The following is a 25,521-nucleotide window of genomic DNA, read 5'->3' on the forward strand; positions in this document are numbered from 1 at the left end:
AGCGGGCCGATCCAAACCGCTCGTTTGGCCGGCTCTACTTGTGTTTACTTGAAAGCATGGTGATGCTTGCAAATGTTGTTCATCTTAACTTGAAATACCTAAATCTATTATCTTTGTAATACTGCAACATCAAGTTTTTGATAAAATGTTTTATTCGAAATTACTATTTTACCCATATATTTTAATAAATTTTTAATAAATTTCAAAAATATTTGTTGTTGATAGGAATCAAACTTATGCCAACTATTTACGAGCTAAACACATCAACCAGTTGAGCTAAAGACACTTTTGGTTAAACTTTTATAAGATTAAGTGTTGACTTAGAACTTATTTATTTACACGAGTGTCTTGGAATCGAACCTATGTCAACTATTTGCAAATTAAACACATCAGTCATTTGAGCTAGAGACACTTTTTGTTAAACTTTTATAACATTAAGTATTAAGTTAGAACTTATTTATTTACACGAAGTGTCTTGCCTTATATTAAATTTTATATTTGTTTTAATATTTATATAAAACATAATGATTTGAGACTTGATTGAATAATTAATTTCGATATGCTAACTTTACACTTATAACAAACATATGACTTCAACCAATTGAGCTAGAAGCTCATTTGGTTAAATTTTGATAAAATCAGGTATTGAGTTACATACTTCTTTCTTTATTTTGGGTGACTAAACCTATATAATTCAATATTTATATAGAATAAAATTATTCTAAGACTTGGGTAATTAGTTGATTACAATATAATAACTTACACTCATGTGCTGCGGCGGGATTATAATTTATTTTTTTTATTTATGCATTCAATAAATAACTTCTTGTTGATAATATATTATCATATTAACTTGTTGATAATATCTTACCATATAACAATAATTTATTAATTATCGAAAATCGGATAATTAACTCACATCGAGATACTAACTTTATACTCGTGTAACAACTAAGGGTATAATCAATCCGAGTCGAGTCAAAAACTGTTAGGCTCGTACTCGATTAAAAATGTTCGGGTTCGAGTACGAACTCGAGTTCAACCGAACTTTAAATTTCAAACTCGAAATTCAGGTCGTAAAAAGTTCGATAGGTTCAATTTTTTAGGGAAAACATATAATTCGAAATTAATATTTTGCGCCCTTATTTGAATAAATATGGAAAAATATTATTGGCTTGTAGAATTGAACCGGTGACACCTATATCCAAACATGTGACTTCAATCGATTGAGTTAGAGGCCCATTTCATTATATTTTGATAACATCAAGTACCGAGTTATATATTTGTTTCTTTGTATTGGATGGCTAAACCTATATAATATAATATTGATATATAATAAAATTATTCTAAGACTGTGAGTAATTAGCTCACTAAAATATACTAATTTTATACTTATGTACAAGCAAGTAATTTTAATTATTTTTTATTTATAAAAAAATTACAAATATTAAATAAATAACTTGTTGATATTATATTACCATATTAACTTATTGATAATATATTACCATTTAATAATAGTTTATTAAATATTGAGACTTGGGTAATTAACTCACTTCGAAATACCAACTTTACAACAACTAAGGGTATAATCAACCCGAGCCGAGTCGATAACTTTCAGACTTGAACTCGATTAAAAATGTTCAGACTCGAGCACGAGCTCGGTTTCACCCGAATCTTAAATCATGCATGAAACTCGGGTCGTAAATAGTCCGGTAGTCTCAAGTTCGGCTCAAAAACTTGAATCAATTTCACCAAATATTGACAAAAACTCGAAATATGATAGGTTTTGCTCGAATTCGATTCTAATAAATATATAAAATATTAATAAAATATTAAATATTTAGATAAAAATATATTTCTATTAAAAATAATATCAGCTCGATAAGGTTTGTGAACCTTATGAGCCGAGTAATTTGAAGTTCGAGTTCGACCGTGCAAAAAAATTTAATATTTTGCCTCCATATGTTGATAAACATGACACCTAAACATTATAATATTTTTGGTATCTTCATTTGAAAAAATCATCGAAACTTGATAGAAAACCATTATTTTTAATGGTAAGAGTGCACTCCAAACTTTACATTCACGATACAATATAAATTTAAGGATATTCGTCGTTACACTAGTCCTTCTAACATGAATCAAACAATATGGTATAAAAAAATACGCAAATATCGTAAAAGTACACAAAAAATAACAATTTTTTTATAAATAAAACTAACCCGTGCTTTGTACGGGTAATAAAACTAGTTTGACTAATAGGTAATCATCATCATTGAGTGAAATAATTATCAATAAAAATAAAAATCATCGAATGAAATCGCGGTTACAAAGGTGTGCATTTGGTTAGTATTCACCACTAGCATCTAGACTAGAGTAGGTTATTGACTTGTTAAGGAGGACTTGTAAGTTGCAACAATGCATCGATTTTACTAAAGGAGCTTGAGTTTAAAAGAGCTACATGAAGACGATTTGTCTTTCCTGAAAATGACTTATGGGATCAATTGACCGATCAGCTACTTCTTGGAAAACTGGTGTTACCCCATTATAAAAATCATAATATGACTTTTTATAAGGAAACATTAAACACAATATATTAAAGTAAATCAATCTGCGCCAGATGAAGTCCAAATAGCACAGCTGCTAATTCCGCTGGCTCAACCTCCCACTTAGACCTGCAACCAGGGACAGATAGGAAGGGGACTAAGGAGGCTCAAGTCCACCTGTCGTCCCTATAATCCGCCTTATAACCCGTTGTTGAGTAACCAGCTCATCTAAAACCTACCTTAGTATTAGAGAAAGTCTCCAATAGGATCATATATTTAATACCCGTACTAAGCACAGGTGACTAATCTCAGGCCAGCTCCAGCTAATACAGGAGCATCAGAATGCGTAATTATAGTGCCCGAATGTGTGAGGCCCTTTGATTAGTACCCAACTGACCAGAAGTAGCGGAAAGAATCATAAGAATATGACTCTGATGATATATACTTTTTTTTTATTATTATTGTGGTCTATTTCGATGGTGAAATTATTAGAAAATATCAGCTTGTTATTTTTTGTATTGAAAGTGAAATCATTGGGCTCATGCTCAGAAATACTAAAGAATTTCAGAGTAATTTCCCAAAAATAATCATAAATTAATTGAAAGACGTAGTCGAAATTATCACGTAAAAGATGCATTAGAATGCGACAAACAGATCAAACACCTGAGCACCAGCGTCATTGATGAAAACATGGGCTGGTTTTCCTTTTTAGAGAGTGAGTAACAATATTGGGATGGGATTAATGCATTAAGATGCTAACTAGTTTTCTTCCTCAAATCGGCTCTGTATGCTGAACATCGAAATAACAGATTTATTTTGGGTGCTCCCGAATCACCAATGGAATTCATGCATTTTCTTCTATTTGCAGTGCCATTGGTTGTTAGAATACTGGTTGTTTGCAGGATCTTATATTAGTATTCTAATAATTTAGTTTTTTTTCTTCTACCAAACGACATCAAATTTGATTTGCCAATTCAAACGACATCAATTTAAATGCACATGAATACAAGTAATCGATGATAAAAGAGTCTTTTATTTTATGACTTATCATAATTTATATCTCATTAGCATGTCTGCTTACAAATACCAAACACCCGCCACAAGACTGCAAGTTAAACTTGGTTAGATACACTTGTATATTGTTGTTATCAAAGGAATTATACTTCTTGTATCGTTAGAGACTAATGAGATTTGGGAAGTCTGTTTTATTACCATGAACATGAATATCAATCAATGGAATCAATGCCTTCAAATGTTCTTCTCTTGACTTGGCTACTTTTTCACCCATCACAAAAATTCTCGAGTGATCTTCATCAAAGGCCTCCCACTGATCTGTAACTTTTGTCTGCAAACTATGTCTCCCTGAATCATTTTGCTCGTCGACTTTAGACTCCAGTGTCACTATACTTGATGATCTTTCTTTTGTTGTATCAATTTTTGGTTCGTTACTTCTATCCGAAACTTCAGAGATAATATGCTCCAGCATCATTATATCTTCTTCTGGAATTTGTTTCACTGCCGGGCAATTTACAGCATTAGTAACACCTAATTCTCTGCAAAATTCTATGTATGAACAGAGTTCTTTCCCCTGTATGTTTGCTTTATGCAAAACTTTGAGTCCCATCGACGCTTCAACCTTCCCAGCAGACCAAATTTGGATCAAAACTGCAGAAATGCCACTGCATATTCTGCTGTAAACATCAAAAATCTCAATCATCACGCAATCCATAGCTTCAAGAATCAAAGTACCCACCATAGTCTCTGATCGTGGTTTAATTTCCATCAACATATCAAGCAAATCTTGCATTTCTTGCAGCCACACAAGGCATTGCATCATTGAAGTGAATGTTCTTGGTTCATCTTGATCTGCCTCAACTTTCCTAAGCTGTCCTTTATATTGTTCCTGTGCATGTGAATATAACAACGAAGATTTACGATCAAGAAAGGAATAATAAGCCCGTATGAAGGTATCGTGACCCCATTTTTCCCCAGGCTTTGAATGTTCATCCTTAAAGCTTGACAAATCAAATGGTAACCTCCCAATTCTCTGAACAGCAGGGACTCTGCTGCAGAAAACCCCGTTCATGAGCATCAATCCCTTTAGAGCGACTACCCAGCTACGAGTCTTCTGAATTCTCAAAGCAATGGCCAGTACCAGAGGTTTGAGGTATGCTGGGGAGACCCGAACCCAGGCAAAGACTCTCTGGGAATTTCGATAATCAACCCGGGAATCATTGTGACTCGTAGATTTAATGACGGCCACCTCGATATCGGGGTTCCTCCATGCTGTCCTCTTTGAGAAAGATGTTAACCAGATGCTACTCTGATCTTTAAGCACTCCAGCTGCTCTTTTCCACAGGTTCATAGTCTGTTGTAGAAATGATCTGTTTATGTTTGTGTATGTTTCTTCCCTTACTAATTGTACCAAAATCAATCAATTTGTAACTCAACCATAATAAATTGATGTGTAGAAGTTACTCATATTTTGTAAATCAGGCCCACAGCCAGCTACCTAGCCGGCCAATGGCGTGTTAAATACTTTGCATATTAGTCAATGTCAAGTTTGATATGTGTTGCTGTCGATATTTTCCAGGTATTTTTTTATGATAAAAGCAATACATAATTACATGTGATACTTTCCGAAAGAAAGAGTAAACAGAAAATAATGGAAGTGTGTTTAAACATGAGATTCCATTGAGAAATGACCTGTTTTCCTGAAGGTCAACAGCACACCAAATCATCGAGTAAAAAAAAAGATCATGCGGCTCTGTGTCTTAGGTCATTCTTGCTTTTGTTTTCTTCCATGTGTTTCTCTTTGAACTGGAATAACAAATGTCACCTCATTGTGCCAAAACAAATATATGAAAACAAACACTAACCCTGAACAAACGTGGCAACTGGAAACTACAAACAGTGACTTAGCATTACTGCATTACATATGTAATGTAATCAAGTAACGTATACAGATGAATGTAGGCATTTATATTTGTGGGGGGGGGGAGGCAAGCAAAAATTTCATCTTCCATATAAAAGAATAACTGTTTTACACTCAGCGTCAAGCTGGTCTCAAAGACCTCTCCTTGTGAATTACATTTCCAGCTTTAAACCATCCTAACAATTTATAATATGGGGACCAAAAAATATATAGGTCACGACCCGCGACCAATAGAAGAGAATCAACACATGGAACTTGACCTCACCCTCCCCTAATTCAATTCAGAGGGTTAATTAATTCATAACTACACCCCCTAAATTGGAATTTGACATGTATTTTTATATGTACCTAAAACTACATGGAACCTGAAAAGGACAAACACCGAGTGGCCAACAGCAGATAGATAGTTCATACCACAGAAGAGAACAGAGGACCTTCCAAGTTCCTGCATTCCTTCCCATATTTAGAAATAAGACGCGTAAATACCCCAGTGTACTCATTCTCGGATAAGGTACATGTCCACAATGATACCCTATGAGTCTATGTCCCAGTCTCCTCTAACTGGCGAACCACCGCAAAGCTTCATCCAAGCTTTCCAGGAGTTTCTTTACCACACCAAATCAGCATGACTGTAAAGTTGACCAAAGAAGAGAAGTTCTAAACTTGGGTACTAAATCCTTTATGCTATATAATCATGAAGAAGGTGCAACTCCTGATGCCTTTGCCAACTTTTCTTTCTCTATTTCAACTCTTCTCAGCTCAGCATGCTGAAAAACAACATTGGCTAGTGCTTGATAATGGATGTCAAGAGCTTGTGTAAGACTCTGGAACCTCATTTCACCTGATTCTTGCAAAACTAGATGCAAAGAGTTGGAATGAGATTATTAAAGATGCAAGTGCCATGATTGCATTAAAGTTCAATATTCTGCTTACTAAATATCAATGCCGGATGTAGTATATTTACCTTTGGTCGAGTCAACAAAGAACACAAAAGGGTCGACCTCATCAATTGGTGACTGTAGTTCCTCATCATCACTGAAGTCATCATCTGTATCATCGTCATCTTCTTCATCATCATTTGACCGGAAAGACCTCGCCTGCATCTCATATGTTAGCTTAAACAAGTAATGTTTACATTTTCTACTCAACTGAATCCGGTTAAGTTGAATTCTTATCGATGGGTTAACTCGTATCTTAATATTTATAAATGTATGACCTCAAATACTATAAAGTCAACATCTACAGTTTAAAGTATTTTCAGCTTTTCTGTTTATTCCTACATAGCCATTAAATTATAAGATTCAAAATGAACTATTGTGTTTTCTATACTAATAAAATATTTCGGGAGGATAGCACCATAATATTGCAACATTTTGATTGAAATAACAACACACCTGTGCAGCCAATCTTTGAAGAGATTTGTTATTAGCTTCATCTACGTCCTCAGCATCAACTCCCATTTCTTTGTCAGACTCGTCCACATCATCTTCCTCATCAGAAAGCAAACCATTCATGTCATCATCACCCGCAATCTCTAAATCCTTTGCAGCTTCTATCATATCAAGTAATAATGGATTATGGTGTGACAGAATTGAAAAACGATATGATCAACTCGTAGGAAGTTGCATATGCGTTCACTCTGACCTGAAATAGTATAGAGAGCGGAAGAAAATAAAATTTATTGGCCTACCCGCTACTTGATCTTTGTAGGCAGCAAGTAGATCAAGGGTTGCCTTGAAAACACGCATCATGGCCTCCATTGGTAACTGTTCAGCAGGAAGTTGGAGCAGCGCTGTTAAGCCCAAGCAGCAAACCTTTTTATCATGTATTCTGAAATATCCATATCAGACACATGCCATGAGAAACAATCAAATGGAAGAAATGAAAAAAAGAAGGCTCATGGGAGTGTTCAAAGCAGTACTCTAATGGAGATACTTAATTACCTCTTAAAATTAGATCGTAGTCCACTCTTTTTAGTCTGTTGCAACATCTGGAACCAATGATTAAATATTTCTGTAGCAACACCAAGCTTTTGCAATATGTTGAGTGTCAAAGGTGCATTGTAGTAAAGGGCATTGGCAATCTGCAAGAGAGGAGGTTCTATAGGTCAAGATATGTTTTGGTGTACACCAGAATCTTTTCTAATGTTTGAACTTTATGTCATGCGTAGGCAAATATGAGCTATTAAAGAGGCATAGATGTTAGATATTATGCTTCAAATAAAATCTAATTAGTTGTATTTATTTATTAATTGGTTAGTGATAAATTAATCAAAAATAATATTATTTTAAGAATGTAGTGGTGTACAATTATAGTGAATGGCATAATAAATAAATGCACAATTTGCTCACACCAAAACAGAACCCAAAGGAAGCATAAAGATTTTCTATAATGCTGAAATCAGAGTTACACACTGCCGGGAACCTGAGTAACAGCTCCTTAGTAATCATATAGTAGTATTAATATGTAGTAGTATGCTGGCACTAATAGTAAGGGTAGTTTAGTACTTTAGTAACTACCGGAAGTCTATAAATTTAGAACTATCAGTTGTAATTCAGGATATACATATTATGAAAAGGAAAGCTATTTCCACCAACTCTCTCTCTCTCCAAACTCTCTCTATATATATAACTGAATTCTTACTTCTTCTACAAGATATGCATCTCTCTATCATTTCTGTGTTTCTTCTTCATCTGATCTGTTGATTCTCTCTTGCTAACTAGCTTAATTCTCTGTTCTACTTTTAATTTCCTGTTCTATAACTCGGAAAATACCAAAAACTCACAAAAATACAAAGTCAGAAACCCTAGTTCCTGACAAATTATCACTCTTACTGGAAAGGAAGGAAATAGAGATTTCTTTATATTGGTGGATGGAGGCAGTACTCATAGTTTCCTTGATGAGAAGACTGCCTTAAAACTTAAGTGTGGTGATTGAAACTTTGCCAATGCAAGTTTTAGTGGCTAATGGAAATCACTTGGTTAGCAAACATAAGTGTTCTGATTTTACTTGGAAGGTGGGTGAACATGACTTTCAGACTTCCATCAGGACTCTACCATTGGGAAGTTATGACTTAGTTTTAGGTGTGGATTGGTTGGGTTCTTTAGGGCCAGTGACTTTTGATTTTAAGAATCTACTGCTTCAATTTGAGAAAGATGGCCAGAAGGTTACATTGAAGGGTAATAATAGACTTGAGAAACCTAAGCTTCAGCAAATGACTGCTAAAAGTTTGAAAGAAGCTGTCAAAGACAGGAGCATGGGCTCTTGTATATCATCTATGCAAAACCTTCAGCAGAGGGTAATCAATCAAATAAGGAAGCAAAGGAGATCTCACAAGAATTACAGCAGTTGCAGCAATATGAAGACATCTTTCAAGCTCCTGAAGGATTGCCTCCACAAAGAGATATTGAACATTCTATTGAGCTGAAAGGAGGGTCACAGCCTTTTTCCATCAGACCCTACAGAAATTCTTTTGATCAAAAGAATGAGGTGCAAAAACTCATAGTTAAAATGTTGGATTCTGGAGTAATCAGGCCAAGTAGTTCACCTTTTGCTTCTCCTATTCTATTGGTAAAGAAAAAGGATGGCACTTGGAGATTTTGTATAGACTATAGGAAGCTAAATTCCTTGACCATCAAAAAACAAGTTTCCTATTCCCTTAATTGAAGACCTGTTAGATGAGTTAAGTGGGGCCAAGCTGTTCTCCAAACTGGACCTCAGGAATGGATATCATCAAGTTAGAATGAAGGACAAGGATATAGAGAAAACAGCCTTTAAAACTCATTTGGGACATTATGAGTTCACAGTATTGCCTTCTGGCCTTACTAATGCTCCTGGCACTTTTCAGAGCCTAATGAATCAAGTATTTGCTCCTTATCTCTGAAAATTCACACTAGTCTGACATTCCAGTGTATTCAAAGGATGAAAACGAACACTTGGAGAAACTGGAGAAAGTATTTAAGGTAATGAGACAGCAGAAACTGTTTGCTAAGATGTCCAAGTGTGAATTTCTGCAATCTCAAGTGGCATATTTGGGACATGTAATTTCTAAAGATGGAGTGGCAGTAGATGCAAACAAAGTGAAGGATATGTTGGATTGGCCAGAGCCAAGAAGTTTGAAGGCCTTCAGAGGGTTCTTGGGGCTAAGTGGCTACTATAGAAAGTTGGTTAGAGACTATGGCACAATTGCCAAACCTCTGACCATGCTGCTTCAGAAGGATAACTTTCACTGGGATAAGGCAGCTACTCAGGCTTTTTCTCTTTTGAAGGAAGCCATGGCCAGTACCCATGTATTGAAGTTTCCAGATTTTACTAAGCCTTTTACTGTGGAGTCGGATGCTTCTAATACTGGTATTGGGGCAGTGCTAACTCAAGAGGGCAGACCTCTGGCATATTTTAGTAAGGCACTAGGAGTTAAGGGACAAGCCATGACTACTTATGAAAAAGAGTTGTTGGTTGTGGTGTCAGCACTTAAAAAGTGGTCTCCATACTTAATGGATAAGCATTTCTATATAAAAACAGACCACTGGGCACTGAAGTTTCTGCCTGAACAGAAAATAAGTAATCTGTTACAACAGAAATGGGTCAGCAAGCTATTAGGGTATAATTACACCATACTCTATAGGAAAGGCAAGGAGAATATTGTAGCTGATGCTCTCTCCAGACTTCATGATCAATCAGAGTTTGCTGACAGGCCTGGCAGTGTCAAAATAGAAGACCATGAGGACATGGTGCATTTGAAGGGGGAAGGGATGTCAGGAACCTTAGTAACAGCTCCTTAGTAATCATATAGTAGTATTACTATGTAGTAGTATGCTGGCACTAATAGTAAGGGTAGTAGTTTAGTACTTTAGTAACTACTCTATAAATAGAGAACTATCAGTTGTAATTCAGGATATGCATATTATGAAAAGGAAAGCTATTTCCACCAACTCTCTCTCTCTCTAAACTCTCTCTCTATATATATAACAGAATTCTTACTTCTACAAGATATGCATCTCTCTATCATTTCTGTGTTTCTTCTTCATCTGATCTGTTGATTCTCTCTTGCTAACTAGCTTAATTCTCTGTTCTACTTGTTATTTCCTGTTCTATAACTCAGAAAATACCAAAAACACTCAAAAACTCACAAAAACACAAAGTCAGAAACCCTAGTTCCTGACAAACACCTAATCTCTTTACATAGGAATGAACAAAACTGTAAGTTCCTTACCACTTGCATCAAAAGACATTTTAAATATGCTCCCTCAGTTCGACGCAACCGTTCAACTGTGATTCTAATATAAGGTTCAACCCAGTGATCTGCCTGCCCCCTGAAGTTCTGGAACACCACTTCAATGAGCTTAGGTGCAGGTTCAATATCACTGTCCTCCATATTTTTATCTCCCATGATCTGCACGAAAACAGGATTTGTAAATATATTAAGAAAACAATCATAAAGAAGATAATTTACATGATAGATATTTTAAGAAAAAGTCAACTCACGGTAGAAATCAATTTCCAAAGACTTTGCTGGTAGTCTGGCTCCTTGCAAGTGAGGTAATGCATAGTACCCCTGGATATAAAGTTGTCTAGAGGAACGAGAATATCTAGACAAGTAAAATTCATAAAAACGGATGACATAAGAATGTGTACATTGTTAATTAGCTAAAAAATAAAAAGTGAACATTGTATTGGTACTAAATTACAATATATTGAGTGGCATTCACAAGTCATATGTTCATCTTCATTATACTGCACAACAGGAAACCACATCCCACCCCGTCCAGATGCACAAAATTTTAAACTAATGGTAATTACATATGTTCTAACTCTTAAACATGTATTACGAATGGAAATTAAGTATTTTGTCTTAGCAGACCACTTCAGACTAAATTTTGAATTGAGATAGTTCAATTTTACTCTTTGCAGCTTTACCCTGATAATCAATGAACGGTAAATGAAGATTAGCTACATTTCTACATTGGATTTCTAATTAATATTCTTCTGATTGGGCTGTCTTCAAATCGAATTGCAGATTCAGGTCTCATTACGAGCTTAGCAGATGTCTTTTTGTATCAGAACACCTTCCATACTATGTACCACATGCAAAAACACATTAACTTGGAAAAGTGTGGGCTCAGCTAGACTCTAGTAACAAAAACCCGAGTGCCATCCATGCATTTATTTCTTCGAATAGCTTCTCTGATCGGATATTTAAATTTTAAACTGATTACTCAGCTGGGTGCAAAAAGAGGTAATAAGGGGACAGATTCAGAAAAGATGTAAATACTGAACAAAAACAATAACAACGATGAACTTAAGTGGATTAACCGAAGAAAAACCACTACCCCAAGGGTTTCCCAACCTCAGAAGGGAGAAAAGCTATAGATCACAAGTCACAACCCAAGAAGAGACTCTATTCAATATTTGAATTAATATCTCAATAATCAAGTCTAAGATAGTATGTAGGTATTTCAATGATTATATAGGGAAAGAAAACCCTATTCAAATAACGCAATGGACCAAGGCCCGTTATTTTGAATAATGTGCTGCATATTTAATAAACTAACAGTCCCGCATATAAAACACATAGATATTAGATAAATACTACTTACCTCTACACTAAATGTTTTTTGACTAATCAGTAACATGTAAAGATATTCTTCGTATGCTCACAACCGTTCCCCATCAGGTCCCCTCTTAATAGTTGGTAAGATCAAGATGACAAATTATAGAAAGAATCCCTCTTACATTAGCTACTTATAGATATAGCATACCGACAACAAACAAACAACTAATAAGTTAATTTATTTTTAGATTCAGTTGGTCAAGAAGCGGACGGAAACACGAGAGTGATTTTGGCCTCTCCTAACTTCCAAGGTAGTAGAAGAATCAAGTTCAATGTATGGTACCCCAAGTCAAGTAAAAGGATCAAGTCCAGGGTATAGTTTTAATATGTAAGAGAGATTGCGTTGAAAAATATATGATCGCGTTGTAAAATATATGAATTGGATAGTTATCCTATTTGACTTTTCTACATTCTGATCTCTATCTCCCTGGCACCCCTTAAAAACCATCTCCCCCTCGCTCTAATTTATATCAGAACATCTACTAGAACCTAAATTTAACCACATGCTGTAAATGAAAATGTATCTCATAATTTAAAAGAACAAAAAAATCAATTTCTAATCGAAGAGATCCTACAGGATGTATAAAGAAACACTAATTACATCTTAAAATTAAAAAACATAAAAAAATCCCAAAAGCCAAAAAGCATAGTAAAAAGGCCAGTCAATAACTTACTTGGAAAGAAATCAATAGCCCAGTCAGATAGCGCCTCAGTCATTAATGGCCAGAGGGTCCACATGTCCATAGATATCGTTGGTGAGTAGAAAGTCATATATGATACAATTTCCAGAACTTCCTCGAAGACCTCTGCAAACATGTGTTGACAGTTGATTACGTAAGTATTTATGAACTCCAGCTACATATTTAACTGTCCGAACAAGTTATATTAAAGCTGAAGTAACAATCTTGATGAAACAGATGTTGAGATTAAACAATTGGCAGACTGCTTAAATTTAACTATTACATAACTAAATACTTTAGTAGCTTTAGAATGAAGCATTAATTTTAAATTTTTACAGAAAAATAAAAAGGAAACTAATAGAAAAGGCCACAGAAAATTAATGATATTATCTCCACAAGTTTATTCCACCATGCAGAACCTGTCTATATTTTTAGAAGTGATATTAAGTATCAATCAGTGTTGTTAAAGGCGCGCCGAGGCGCAGCGAGGCGCACCACTAGCGCATAATTCTTACCGAGGCGCAGCGCCTTCAATGATGCGCGCGCCTAGACCCCTGAGGCGAGAGGCGCAGCGAGGCGAGAGGCGCAGCGAGGCGAGAGGCGCAACGAGGCGCAAAAACAGTCAAAATATTAAAAAACAGCCCTAAAACCCAACTTTTTTTAAGCTCATAAGTGTTTAGAAATCCATGTTATCAATAATAACAAACATGAAGACATTTCCTTACATATACATGTTTATTCTACTTCGTTTCTTCTCGGTAAAGCTGTGTGTGTATCATGTATATATATATATATATATATTGTGTGTGTGTATACAATTAAATATATATATATATATTCTTACGGTTATAGTGTTATACATACTAATATAACATGTATATGCTTGTTCTTTTGTGTTTCCAGTTACATAATGATATAAATGTATGATTTACACCGTAAAGGAGCAATGACTGCCCGAAAAAGTGATAGTAAGAAAACTTATTCAACATGAAAGTTCCTTTAAGTTTCATATTCCTATTTGTGGTGTTTTTGCAGAATTCTATAATAAATAATTCATTGTCTAAGTAAATTCGTTTCACTTCGATGAGGCGCGCGCCTCGCCTCGCGCCTCATCGCCTAGGCTCCAAGGGACCCTAGCGCCTCGGTGCGCTTCTCGCCTTTAATAACATTGGTATCAATATAAATGTTAAAATTAATAAAAATAAGTGTGTATTAATATAGGATACCAACTCAGGTTGTTTCAAGTTAGACGAAAATGTTTGTTACTGCAGCTGACTGGGAACATATAGGGCTAGCGGAACATTTGAAAGCAGACAAGAAAGCATCACAGATTTACAATATAAGACAAAGTAATAGTTTTAGGAGATTTCCTGTATATGAAATCCTCTACAAAACAAAGTTAGTACCTTGCCCATCAGTAGTCAGCATCCTACGCATAATTGGAAGTAGAGTTGGCTCAATCTGAACAAACAGCTGAGGAAGCCTGCTTACTGACTCAAGTATTGTGCTAATGGCCCGCAAGCATCCAACTGCTGCCAAAGCACCTGGATCATCGGCCTCATCATCAACCTCAGCAGTGTGCATACACTTCCAAAAAGCAGCAGCCTGATAAAAGTTTTAAGTTAATATTTGAAGAAGACAACTAACGAGGAGTAGCCAAATAAAAGATAAAAAAAATTAGTGTCACCAGATTCTGACACAACCCAAGAGCATAGGGTGCCATCTCCTCCCCAAATTTGTCCACAATAGTCTCCAGAGTAAACACAAGATCCTCATTCTCAACTTCATTCATAAGTTTGAAGAATTCTGAAAGATATGACAAGTTAGAAATATCCATCAGAAGTGCATTAATTAGTTGAACCTTTACATACCATCCAGTAATTGTGGAAGTATAGGTCGGATTTCATCCAAATCTGCAAAATGAAATTAGAAGTATTAGGTATTAAGATATTCTTAGGGAATATAACAATAACAGAAAAACAAGTACTTTACCCTTGCACGCTTCAACAAATGAACGTAAAGCAAAAACAGAGTCAACGCGAACTGGAAGCTCTGGGTCCCGCATCCCAGCAACAACACTTTGCAGTGCTTTACGGAAAATGTTTGTGTCTGAGAATTTGATATGTGCATATTGTCCAGCAACCCAGGCTGCCTGACATTTTAGATCATATGACAATTATTAGCAAGTGATGGCCAAGACCCTTGCACACATCTATTATGAGTTTGATGCAATTCAGCCCCGTGCACTTGAGAACCAATATTAATGTCCTACCACTTAAGTTTTACAAATTTTATATTATGGCATCAATAATTTTGCAGAACAAAGTAACTAGCCAATAAACATTACACAGTGAAATTCTATATTACTTAAAGCAATAAGTTATCACTGACTGCTTGAATATAAAAATTTACATGCCAACGCTTCTTTGATCGGTCAACTAGAAATCTATACAATCCGTCATGTATAATAAATTGAGGAGAGATCTTGTCAGGATTTCAATTTATTACTGAAACGTGTAATATAATCAGGAACTCCATTTCAGACCTTACTTTTCCAGCTACAAAAGGTGGTGATATATAATTAAAACTAATGTAAGACTAAATGTCTTCTGCGGAAGGACAGAAAATAAAACACAACTGAATGATATTTCATTTTAAAACAAATTTAAATACAGCAAAAAGGGATTGAAGTCAATGTATGATATAGTTGCAAGCAAAGCAAGGAAGAACACGACAGTTTACTCATCTATAGAGAAAAAAACAAAAATTTAAAAGCAATTAAAAACCTTGGCTCTAAGATGGCCCACATGACTGTTGAACTCGGGAAAAACATGTTGCAATAACATGCGTTCAAGCTCCGACTTGTAAGGTTCTGTTTGCTTCAGTTTATCACATAGTGCTCCAATTGCAAGTAGGGCGCCATCTTTCTGTCGGTAGGGCTTATATTCTATTGCTGCTTCGTCATATCTGCATAGGAATATATGAATATATATATTATATTAATGTTGGTGAATGATCATTAAATTCTAATTGCTACACATGCAACCACAGGTACCTTCTAAAAATCTCCACAATGTACAGTATAAATTTATGAAGGTTCTCTTTCCCGCGCTTTCTTACCAACTCACTTACGAAATCCATAGCAGCAGTTCTAGGACTGTACAAATCCTCTATGATGTCTGCACAGAAAGAAATGAAATCAACTGAAACAATCCCGGACAAAGAAAAGAAACTTATGCATAATACCATAGTGTAAGGTAAAATCTACACCTTGATAACCCATCTACAACCTACTTCCTGTGGGGCAAGTAATAATTTACGTTAACTATTATCAGAAAATATGAGAGATTCAAATAACTCACCATAACCCTTCCTCACATATTCATGTGGGTCTTCATCCCAGAGTTTTTGGTCTTCGTCATTGAAGCACATAAGTGGAAAGATTATCTCAAAAAGTAGAGTATCAAGTCTTGATTGAAGCAGATTATACATGTTGGTCTTTGACACACTGAATCAAGTTACAAGTATATATAAGAACCATAAAGGAGTAGGTCAATAAGGCTAAAAAGTCAAAAAGTGTCAAATAACACCAAACAGATTTTTAACATTTAAGAAAATAGGTAAATAACATCAACCAACCACGGTATAGTAATCCAATTTCACTTTCAATTATGCACCAGATTCTTTGCGGTAGAAATTTATAAACTGGTACACTTTAAACTCAACCTGAGCCCTTGAACCAAGTATTACCCCTAAAATTCATAATGTAGGATGCTGGGACATATAAATAGGCAACAGGTTCATATTCATTTCATGCCAGCAAGAGAGAGAATGTAAATTCTAAACACATATAAGAAGATCAAAACGGGCATGCTTAAAAATACAAAGAATCAGAAAAATATATAACCAAAACTAACAGATTCTCAGTGACTTGTATTAGCAAACTATCATAATACCAAGACGCTGCTATAAGAAACAAAACTTTACTACATCAAAGATCACTGCTAAAGGTTCCTCCATGTTTATCAAACTAAAATATAAAAAAAAAATTGAAGGCATCACTACAATGCCCCATCATACCAAATTATAGTGAATACATATATATTAGCTGTCAGGCAATTAGTTTAGCTAACACATAACATTTTGCAACACCTAAGAACTAACAAAACCATATAAACAACCTGTTGCTTAGATATTGCAAGATAAGATTGGTAACTCTGTCAGGCAGATAACCACCAACCCTAATCACATTCAACAAATTTAAGTGACATTCCAAAATCTTCGCAGCAAAACCCTTCTGAAACATCTGGGCAAAAGCTTTGTTTTCTGGGTTTTGAAGTTTCAGATCACCGAACCTGTGAGAAAAGAATATGATTGAGGAATCAGATAATTGTTCAGGGAATCATATACGTTATTCTCATAACCATAAATGACGATTTGATGAAAGCAGATTAATGCACCTACCGAGTGTATAGGCGGTTTAATATGTGAACTGTCCACTTTTTAACCTTCCACCAACCCCATGATTTCCTGAGCTCTGGGTCAGCTGGTTGTCCTTCAAGAGGTACAGGTCTCTCCAATATGTTTAGGAAAAGAACCATCCAAGCATTGAACACGTTCGGATCAAATAGCTGCTTTGGAATCTCCAACTGATATAATTTTGAGAAATAGCAAGATTTAGAATTAAAAAAAATTCAAGGACTCCCAAGTCAAGAACACAGAAATTTAGAGGCTGAGATAATTAAGAAAAGAAAAAATGAATCCTAATGGACGGATAAAACCTAAAGATAAGTCAAGATTAGTATTACAAATATCTAATATCTTACAGAAGTCAGATGTAATTAATAAATAACCGGATAATAGTAATAATCTATCCAGGAAAATCGATTTCACTTTTACCAAAAAGAACACAAGAACAGAAAAAATTTGGCAAAGAAAAATTTCTATGCTTCCCTCTTTTTTGGCTTTCTCCAAAGAAAATATTATAGCTTTCCCACGCTACTTACTTTACATAATCTTTAAGGATACCACTTCAAAACAAGTAAGAACAAGAAGCATCATGCAAGTTGTTAAAGATGCAACACAGTTTACATACATATATAGATGACCAGAATATCTTGCAGATGAGCTTGATCAAGTCCGCTACTTCTGTTGAAGGATTATTAATTTGAACAAGCCTGTTAAATATACCCAGCAAATGAGGAAATGTCTCTTGAACAATGTGATGAACTGGTATCCGCTCCTCATCTGACTTGAACCTATGCATAACATATTATGAGAATTGATGGAATTGCCACATAGGCATGCAACTGGGAGCTTCTCATCATATTCTTAGAACATGTCCAATGCAATTCTATAAGTGATGCTATATCTTTAAATATGATGCCAAAAATAATATGCACCACTCAGAGAGCAAGTCCGATCAATACAATGTAAAAGTAGGTTGCATTACTATAATTTGGAACCAAATGCAAAAAAAAATACAACTTCAAAGGAGTTGCAAAATTGAATGCAGATATGAAGAGCATGTCCAATGCTAGTGCTAAAATACATTTAGCAATTGCTATAATATAAAATAAAAAGGTGATTTTTGATGTTAAAATAAAGCCTGGAGTCCAATGCACAGTTTTAAAATAGCACCAAGTAGACCTGAATTTAGATATATTTCAACCTATGTTACTCGGACTCGGGTAGAAGTGTCCGACATGGACACGTGTCCAAGTATCGGACTCGGCAACATTTTGGAAAATATGCATGTTTTTTGCTTAAAATAAGTGTTCGAGTCCGAGTGTCCATGTCCAAGTGTCGAGTGTCCGACACGGGTACTCGAAGGTAAAATGAAGAGTCCGAGTAACATAATTTTCAACCACTTAACCTTTAAATGCAAGATTATGTTCGTCTCCATTCCTTAAATTATTCATTTACCTCCACTATACCACTTGCATGACTATGTACAATTATAGCACATCTATACATGGTTCTGTATTAGAAATCAAGTATAACTGATGTTTTATTCTAGAAATAGCACCTCTTTTAGCTTTGCATTGGACATTGGTGCTAAAAGTGATGTCATATCTATAATATAGCAGCCAAGAAAAAAATATCACTCCAATGGGTGCTAAACTTAAACATAAATGCAAAATAGCAAAATGCTATATTTGGTACAAAATGTGGAACCAAGTACACGTGTTGCTCTAATTGCCATGTAAGCACACACGTGGGAATATGGAGGAAACGGGTAATTAAAGTAGTAGTGACAAATAAAATTGTGCACTTAAGATTAAGTAGTTGATATATAGCTCTATTTAAATATGTTTGGTGCCATTTTAAAAACTATATATTGGGGTTCAGGTTCTATTTTAACATAAAAATCACTTTTTGATTTCAAATTATAGTATTAGCTATACTTGTTTTAACACCGCCATTGAAATTGCTCTAAATGCATATTTGGTTCCAAATATGAAACCAGGGATGCATATATACATCTAGCCACATTATCAATTAACCATAAATGAAATGCATGTTGGTTAACTTTAAATTAAAATTAGGCCGGGGGATGGAGGGGGGAGAGAGAGAGAGATGCAAAGTTTTGAAGGTTGCAAAATGCAAATAGCATTCGAGTTGAAGTCGAAGTTCTATTTTAGCACCAAAAAACACTTTTTGGTGTCATTATTGTAGCAATGGTTATAGCCATTTGCATCTAGCATTAGACTTTCTTTGATGCAATGCTCAGTTTGGTTGCAAAATTGCAAAATGCTATACTTGGTACTAAATAGACCCAAGTATAGATTTTGTAATAGTTGTTACATAGGCATTCAAGTGTTAAAATGGAGAGATGTGAATAATAAAAGCAATGGGGACATATAATTGAGTATTTAAAGTTTAATTGAATAACATATGGCTTAATTGAGATCTATTTCGTGGCAATTTAAGACCATGCATTGGACTACAAACTCTAATTTAATTTCTCAATATAGAAATAGCTATATGTATTTTAGCATTGGCAATGGACATGCTCTTTAATCCATAAACAATCGTAAAAATGCTTATTACAACAAGCATATCCATATGCACCAATGAACTCACTCGTATTTCCTAGAAAGGATTCTCAGCACAAACAAAGCTCCATAAACTTGTTGATCTTGTAAATTATGTTTTACCCAGTGTAAAAGACTTGGCCATTGCTCGGGGTAATCAGAATGTATAATTGTCTTGAGACACTCGCCAAGCTGTGCCCTATAAGAGAACAGGGGCAAATATTGAAAAAGCATTTTAACAGTTTATTAAACCCCAGTAAACGCTCCATCCTAGAGAACAATAATAAATGCAATAAAGACATCATTGGTAACTAAAACAACTTACCTCAACAGTGGGGGAACCTGGAGGATAAACACGAGAATATTCTGCCGAACCAAATCTTTATCACTAGGCAGGATCTTTGATTGCTCGTCTATGCAACACAACATTGTGTAATAAGCACCACAAATCATATAATTTAAGTCCAAGCACACTCCAAATTTTTATTTTGAAAAAGAGCAATACCGGGATCATGGGGTGACCAGTTTTTGGCAATAAAGTTTTTAAAATGTATACTTGCAACTTGTCTTACTGCGGCATCGCAATTTCCATCTACAATGATCTGCAACATCCTCACCAAATGCTGAGGTGTGTACTGAATCTGCAGATATAATCAAACCCACATTAAACAACCAATACGCAATCATTGTCAACTATATCACCATCGAAAATCAACAAAAGAGAAATTACCCAATTCAAGAAACTACTAACAAGTAACAACATTCATTAAACAAACACTATGTTGCACACCAAAATTCAATAAAGCATGTTCAAACAACACCCTGATCAGATATAGATACATATGCATAAACCAGATTTCAACCTTGATCATAAAGTCACAATCTTTACCAATCAAGAAAATAAAATTAAATAAAAAAATAAGTATGTATATTAATAATAAAAGAACCTGATTAAGACTTTGTTCAGCAGCTTTACGTTCATCAGGATTAGGACTAAGTGCAGCTTGAAGAACCACTGCCAGACTGTGAAGATCCATTTTTGCACAATCTATATATACAACAAGTACATACACTTGATTTCAAAGAGAGTTTTAAAGATTTAAGGATTGAGTTTTGAGATTGATGGGTGTATAAATTTAAGTAAAAGAATGAAAGGTGTAATCTTGTATCTCTCTCTGGGGTTAGAGAGAGAGAGGGAGAGAGGAGACTGGACCAAAGAGAGTGTTGTGTACTTGTGTATATATGTGTGTGTATGTGTTCAATCAATGTATGTATCTCTTGTACTCTCAACTCTGAATCATTAGGGTTTTTGGTTGTTTAACCACAAAACGGCTGTCAATTCAAACCGGATGAGAAGTGAATTTCACGCGCCAAATTATTTTTATTTTATTGTGCGTGTATTTTTAATTTTTTTCCCCAAAATTTAGAACAGTGCTCCTAAATCTAGCATATTTTTTACGGGGGCTAAAAAGGAATAAGAAAAATGAAGATTTGGCCATAAGTCCGACCCGTTTATTTATTTTAAACTAATTAAAAATAGATTTTAATATATATAAGATAATATAAATGTAATATCCCGTAATTTTTAAAATTAGATTGATAATACAATAATAGAAAAAAGTATTAAAAATTAGACAAGTACTAGAATTTAATATTTAATTAGACTAATGGGCCTAAAATTTGGATTAGATTCTACTATGGATAACTTGTAGGTTAAGATACAGGGTTTTGTTTCTTTATAAATACACCATATTCGTCTTATTCGTTTTTATTCATAAAATTTGTAGGGCTCTTCTCAGCAAAAATCAGCAGTCTTGTAAAATTCGTAGAAAATTCATCGTAAATCGGAATTCAGTGATCCTGGATTTTTCGGAAAGATCTTTTCGTTCTCTACAACTTTCATGTTTTGTGTTTTTTAAGATAATATCGTTTAGAGGGTCAAAAAAGGATATATTCTGATCTGGTCAGGTTTTGAAGTAAGTACTTTTTGACTTACTTTTATTTTCGGGAAAATTTTGATACTCTGATTTTTGAATTTCGTATAAGATATAAGAATTATGTTTCGAACTTTATAAGAAATAAGATACGAGAATCTTTTGAAATCTAATTTCTACGTTTTCGAACATGTTCGTAATTTACGCTATAGTTCCGGAACTAGCCTTAGATACCCTTATTAGGCGCACAAGTGTGCAACTTTAGATACCTATAAAGGACGCGTAATTATTGAACTTCAGATGCCGACCACTGGAAAAGTGTGGTATATAAGAATAAGAATGTTAGATATATTTGATAATGTCATGGCTAATATAATTTATGTTTAGCTTTCAGATCTTACTTGAACAGGATAAATCAGTACTTAACTGTTGATCAGTACTTATACTGGAAGTCGGGACTTAAGGATATCGGTACTTATATTATCAGGAGATAATCATCAGAAGATAGATATCAGAACTTAAGTGCTGAAGGACGATCAGATAAGGACAGTAGCTGATTAAAGGAAAGAAGATCAAGATAAACATAAGAAGAGATATGCATGAAGAAGGAATTCCGTGAAGAATGGAATACTTGGAAGAAAAGATATCTGATTGATATATTTTAGGAAGCAGAATTATATTCCATATCAATTAGCGATTATCTTGTAACTGTGTAGTATATAAACACAGACATAGGGTTTACACTATAAGTGTTATCATATATTCGAGAAGATTATTCATTGTAACCCTGGCAGCTCTCGTGATATTGTTCATCACTGAGAGGTAACAGTTCCATACTGTAACAGAGTTTATTATTTCAATAAAGTTTGTTTTCTGTTACTTAAGTTCTTAAAGTTCGATTTGAGTGTACTATACACTTTCACCCCCTCTACAGTGTGTGTGTGACCTAACAAGTGGTATCAGAGCCTATCTGTTAACACACATACAGTTAAAGATCCAAACACAATCATGTCGGATACAGAAACTCCAACTAAGCCTACCAAAACTGAGGAACCACCAAAGACACAAATTCAGAGTCGGTATGAGACCATCAGAGTTCCCATACTGAGACCATCTGAATATCCCATATGGAAGGTAAGGATGACCATGTTCCTGGAAGCAACAGATCCAGAATACCTTGATAGAATCAAGGAAGGCCCTCACAAACCAACCAAGCTCGCTGTTGCAGTTGCAGGTGAAGCAGCAAAGACCGTACCAAAGGAGAAGAGTGATTATACTGCTGAAGATATAGCATCAATTGCTAAGGATGCCAAGGTACGACACATACTGCATAGTGCCATTGATAATGTAATGTCAAACAGGGTAATCAACTGCAAGACTGCTAAGGAGATATGGGATGCTCTGGAAACAAGGTGTCAGGGAACGAAGACAATTAAGAAGAACAGGAAGACAATACTCACTCAAGAGTATGAACACTTTGACTCAAAGATTAATGAGTCATTGAATGATTTATATGATAGATTTGTCAAACTTTTGAATGATTTGTCATTGGTAGATAAAGAGTATGATCTTGAAGATTCAAACCTTAAGTTCCTGTTAGCTCTTCCTGAATGCTGGGATTTGAAGGCAACGACAATAAGAGACAACTACAATCTTGATGAAACAACTCTTGACGAAATCTATGGAATGCTCAAGACTCATGAGCTTGAGATGGAACAAAGAAGCAAGAGGAAATGAGGAAAGTCAAGGACAGTTGCTCTTAAGGCTGAAGAAGAATCCCCCAAAGCAGCTTCCTCAAAGAAAGACAAGGGTAAAGCTCTTTTCATAAAGTCTGATACTGAGTCATCAAGTTCTGAGAGTGATGATGACTCAGATTCTGAAATCTTGCCTGAGACTGATGCTGATGAGGAGATGATGAAGCTGTGTGCTCTTATGGTGAAAGGAATCACAAAGATTGCATACAGGAAGTTCAGGAAGGGAAAGAAGTTTTCCAGGAAAGGCATAAGTTCTGATAAGAAGAATTTCAGAAGATCTGAAGGCAGAGGAGGAAAGTCTGACAGAGGAGATTACACCAATGTTAAATACTATAACTGTGGTGAGAAAGGCCACATATCTCCTGATTGCAAGAAGGTAAAGGGTGACAAAGGCAAGGCTCTTGTCACAAAGCAGAAAAGCTGGACAGACACCTCAGACTCTGAAAGTGAGGAAAACTATGCATTGATGGCAAATGCTGATAAAGAAAGTGCTGAGAGCAGTTCTGAAGCTGCTGAAACAAAGGTACCTCAGACTACTTATGCTTTTCATACTGATGATATTAATGAGTTGAGAAGATATCTTAAAACCATGTTTGTTAGTTATAGAGATCAAACTTTAACATGTGAAAGATTAACTTCTGAAAATCTTGCATTTAAGAAAAGAAATGATTTCTTAGAAAAAGAGTTAGTCATGTTCCATCAAACTCAGAATGATAGAGATGATACTTTTTATGTTAGGGATGAAGTGCTAAAAATGAATGAATCTCTAAAAACTGAGTTAGAAAAGGAAAGAGAGATTATCAGGACTTGGACTAACTCTGGCAAAATAACTCAAAATTTGCTAAGTAGTGGAAACTGGAAAGAGGGCTTAGGTTATGGAGAAGATAAGAATGATAAAGGAACTGAAGAAATTAAGCATGTTGATAAGCAAAAGCCAAAGTTAAAACCTGTTAAGTTTGTAACTGTAAAGTCTGAAAATGAGAAATCAGAAATTACAAAGGAATTAACTTCTGATAAACTAAAACAGGAACAGACAGCTGAAGTGAACATAGGCTTAATGACAAAGAAGCAGCTTAAGTATAAGCTGAAAGATGTTAAGAATGCAAACAAGGTAAAATCACCTAGAAAAAATAGGAATGGAAAGGAAGGTGTGAATAAAAGTAATAATTATAAACCTGTTCCTGATGCTTCTAGGAAAACATGTCATAACTGTGGAAGTTCTAACCATCTGGCTTCTTTTTGCAGGAAGAATAAGAATATTAACTCCTTACCTTCAAAATCAGGAGTTAAGAGTCAGTCTGTTAGATACAAACCACAAAATCCTTGTTTTCATTGTGGTAGTTTATGGCATTCCATTTATACTTGTAAGGAATATCATAGCTTGTACTATGATTATTATCAAATAAAACCTTCTTTGAAGAAAGTTTCCATTGTTCCTTCTAGTGTAAATTCTGATTCAAAGTCTGATAGTGTAAGTTCTGATAAGAAAAATGTTAACATAAACTCTGATGCTAAATCCGCTGCAAATGTTAACAAACTTAATAAGGCCAAAGGATCCAAGCAAGTCTGGGTCCTTAAAACTAATAATTAGTGGTCTTTGTGATTGTAAGGCAACAGGAAAAATATTCTAGTTCTGGACAGTGGATGTTCAGGACATATGACTGGAAATAAGGCCCTGCTATCAGACTTTGTGGAGAAACTGGCCCAAGTGTTTCTTATGGAGATGGCAATATTGGAAAAACATTGGGATATGACAATATCAATCTTGGAAATGTCATAATTAAAGAAGTAGCTCTGGTCTCAGGACTTAAACACAACCTACTGAGTATAAGTCAAATCTGTGATAGAGGTTATCATGTTGATTTCTTTGAAGAACACTGTGAAATTGTGAATAAATCTAAAGGAAAAGTTGTTCTGAAAGGATACAGGCGTGGTAACATTTATGAAGCTAAGCTTTCAACAAGTACTGATGGTTCTGCAATCTGTCTGATGAGTAGAGCATCAATTGAAGAAAGCTGGAATTGG

General features: G+C 35.0%; 2 protein-coding genes across 2 annotated transcripts; both read right to left on the reverse strand.

The window, feature by feature from the left end:
• Positions 1-3,565: 3,565 nt before the first annotated feature.
• Positions 3,566-5,428, reverse strand: LOC141682719 (putative clathrin assembly protein At1g25240). Its single transcript, XM_074487417.1, has 2 exons — positions 5,253-5,428; positions 3,566-4,914 (listed from the first exon to the last, which is right to left on the reverse strand). Exon 2 carries the CDS (start codon positions 4,909-4,911, stop codon positions 3,721-3,723), a length of 1,191 nt encoding a protein of 396 aa, XP_074343518.1. The 5' UTR covers positions 4,912-4,914; positions 5,253-5,428; the 3' UTR covers positions 3,566-3,720.
• Positions 5,429-5,547: 119 nt separating this feature from the next.
• On the reverse strand, positions 5,548-21,111 carry LOC141682718 (importin beta-like SAD2). Its single transcript, XM_074487416.1, has 22 exons — positions 20,756-21,111; positions 20,314-20,449; positions 20,134-20,221; positions 19,858-20,007; positions 17,867-18,029; positions 17,236-17,420; positions 16,953-17,126; positions 16,134-16,279; positions 15,827-15,950; positions 15,558-15,738; positions 14,764-14,923; positions 14,643-14,684; positions 14,459-14,577; positions 14,178-14,376; positions 12,766-12,897; positions 10,966-11,069; positions 10,694-10,873; positions 7,425-7,564; positions 7,172-7,311; positions 6,876-7,033; positions 6,446-6,578; positions 5,548-6,337 (listed from the first exon to the last, which is right to left on the reverse strand). The coding sequence occupies exons 1-22, from the start codon at positions 20,843-20,845 to the stop codon at positions 6,174-6,176; spliced, it is 3,108 nt and encodes a 1,035-aa protein (XP_074343517.1). The 5' UTR covers positions 20,846-21,111; the 3' UTR covers positions 5,548-6,173.
• Between the last annotated feature and the right edge of the window lie 4,410 nt (positions 21,112-25,521).

The sequence above is a fragment of the Apium graveolens genome, chromosome 9 (genome assembly GCF_009905375.1).
Source record: "Apium graveolens cultivar Ventura chromosome 9, ASM990537v1, whole genome shotgun sequence".
In the NCBI taxonomy this organism is placed as follows: domain Eukaryota; kingdom Viridiplantae; phylum Streptophyta; class Magnoliopsida; order Apiales; family Apiaceae; genus Apium; species Apium graveolens.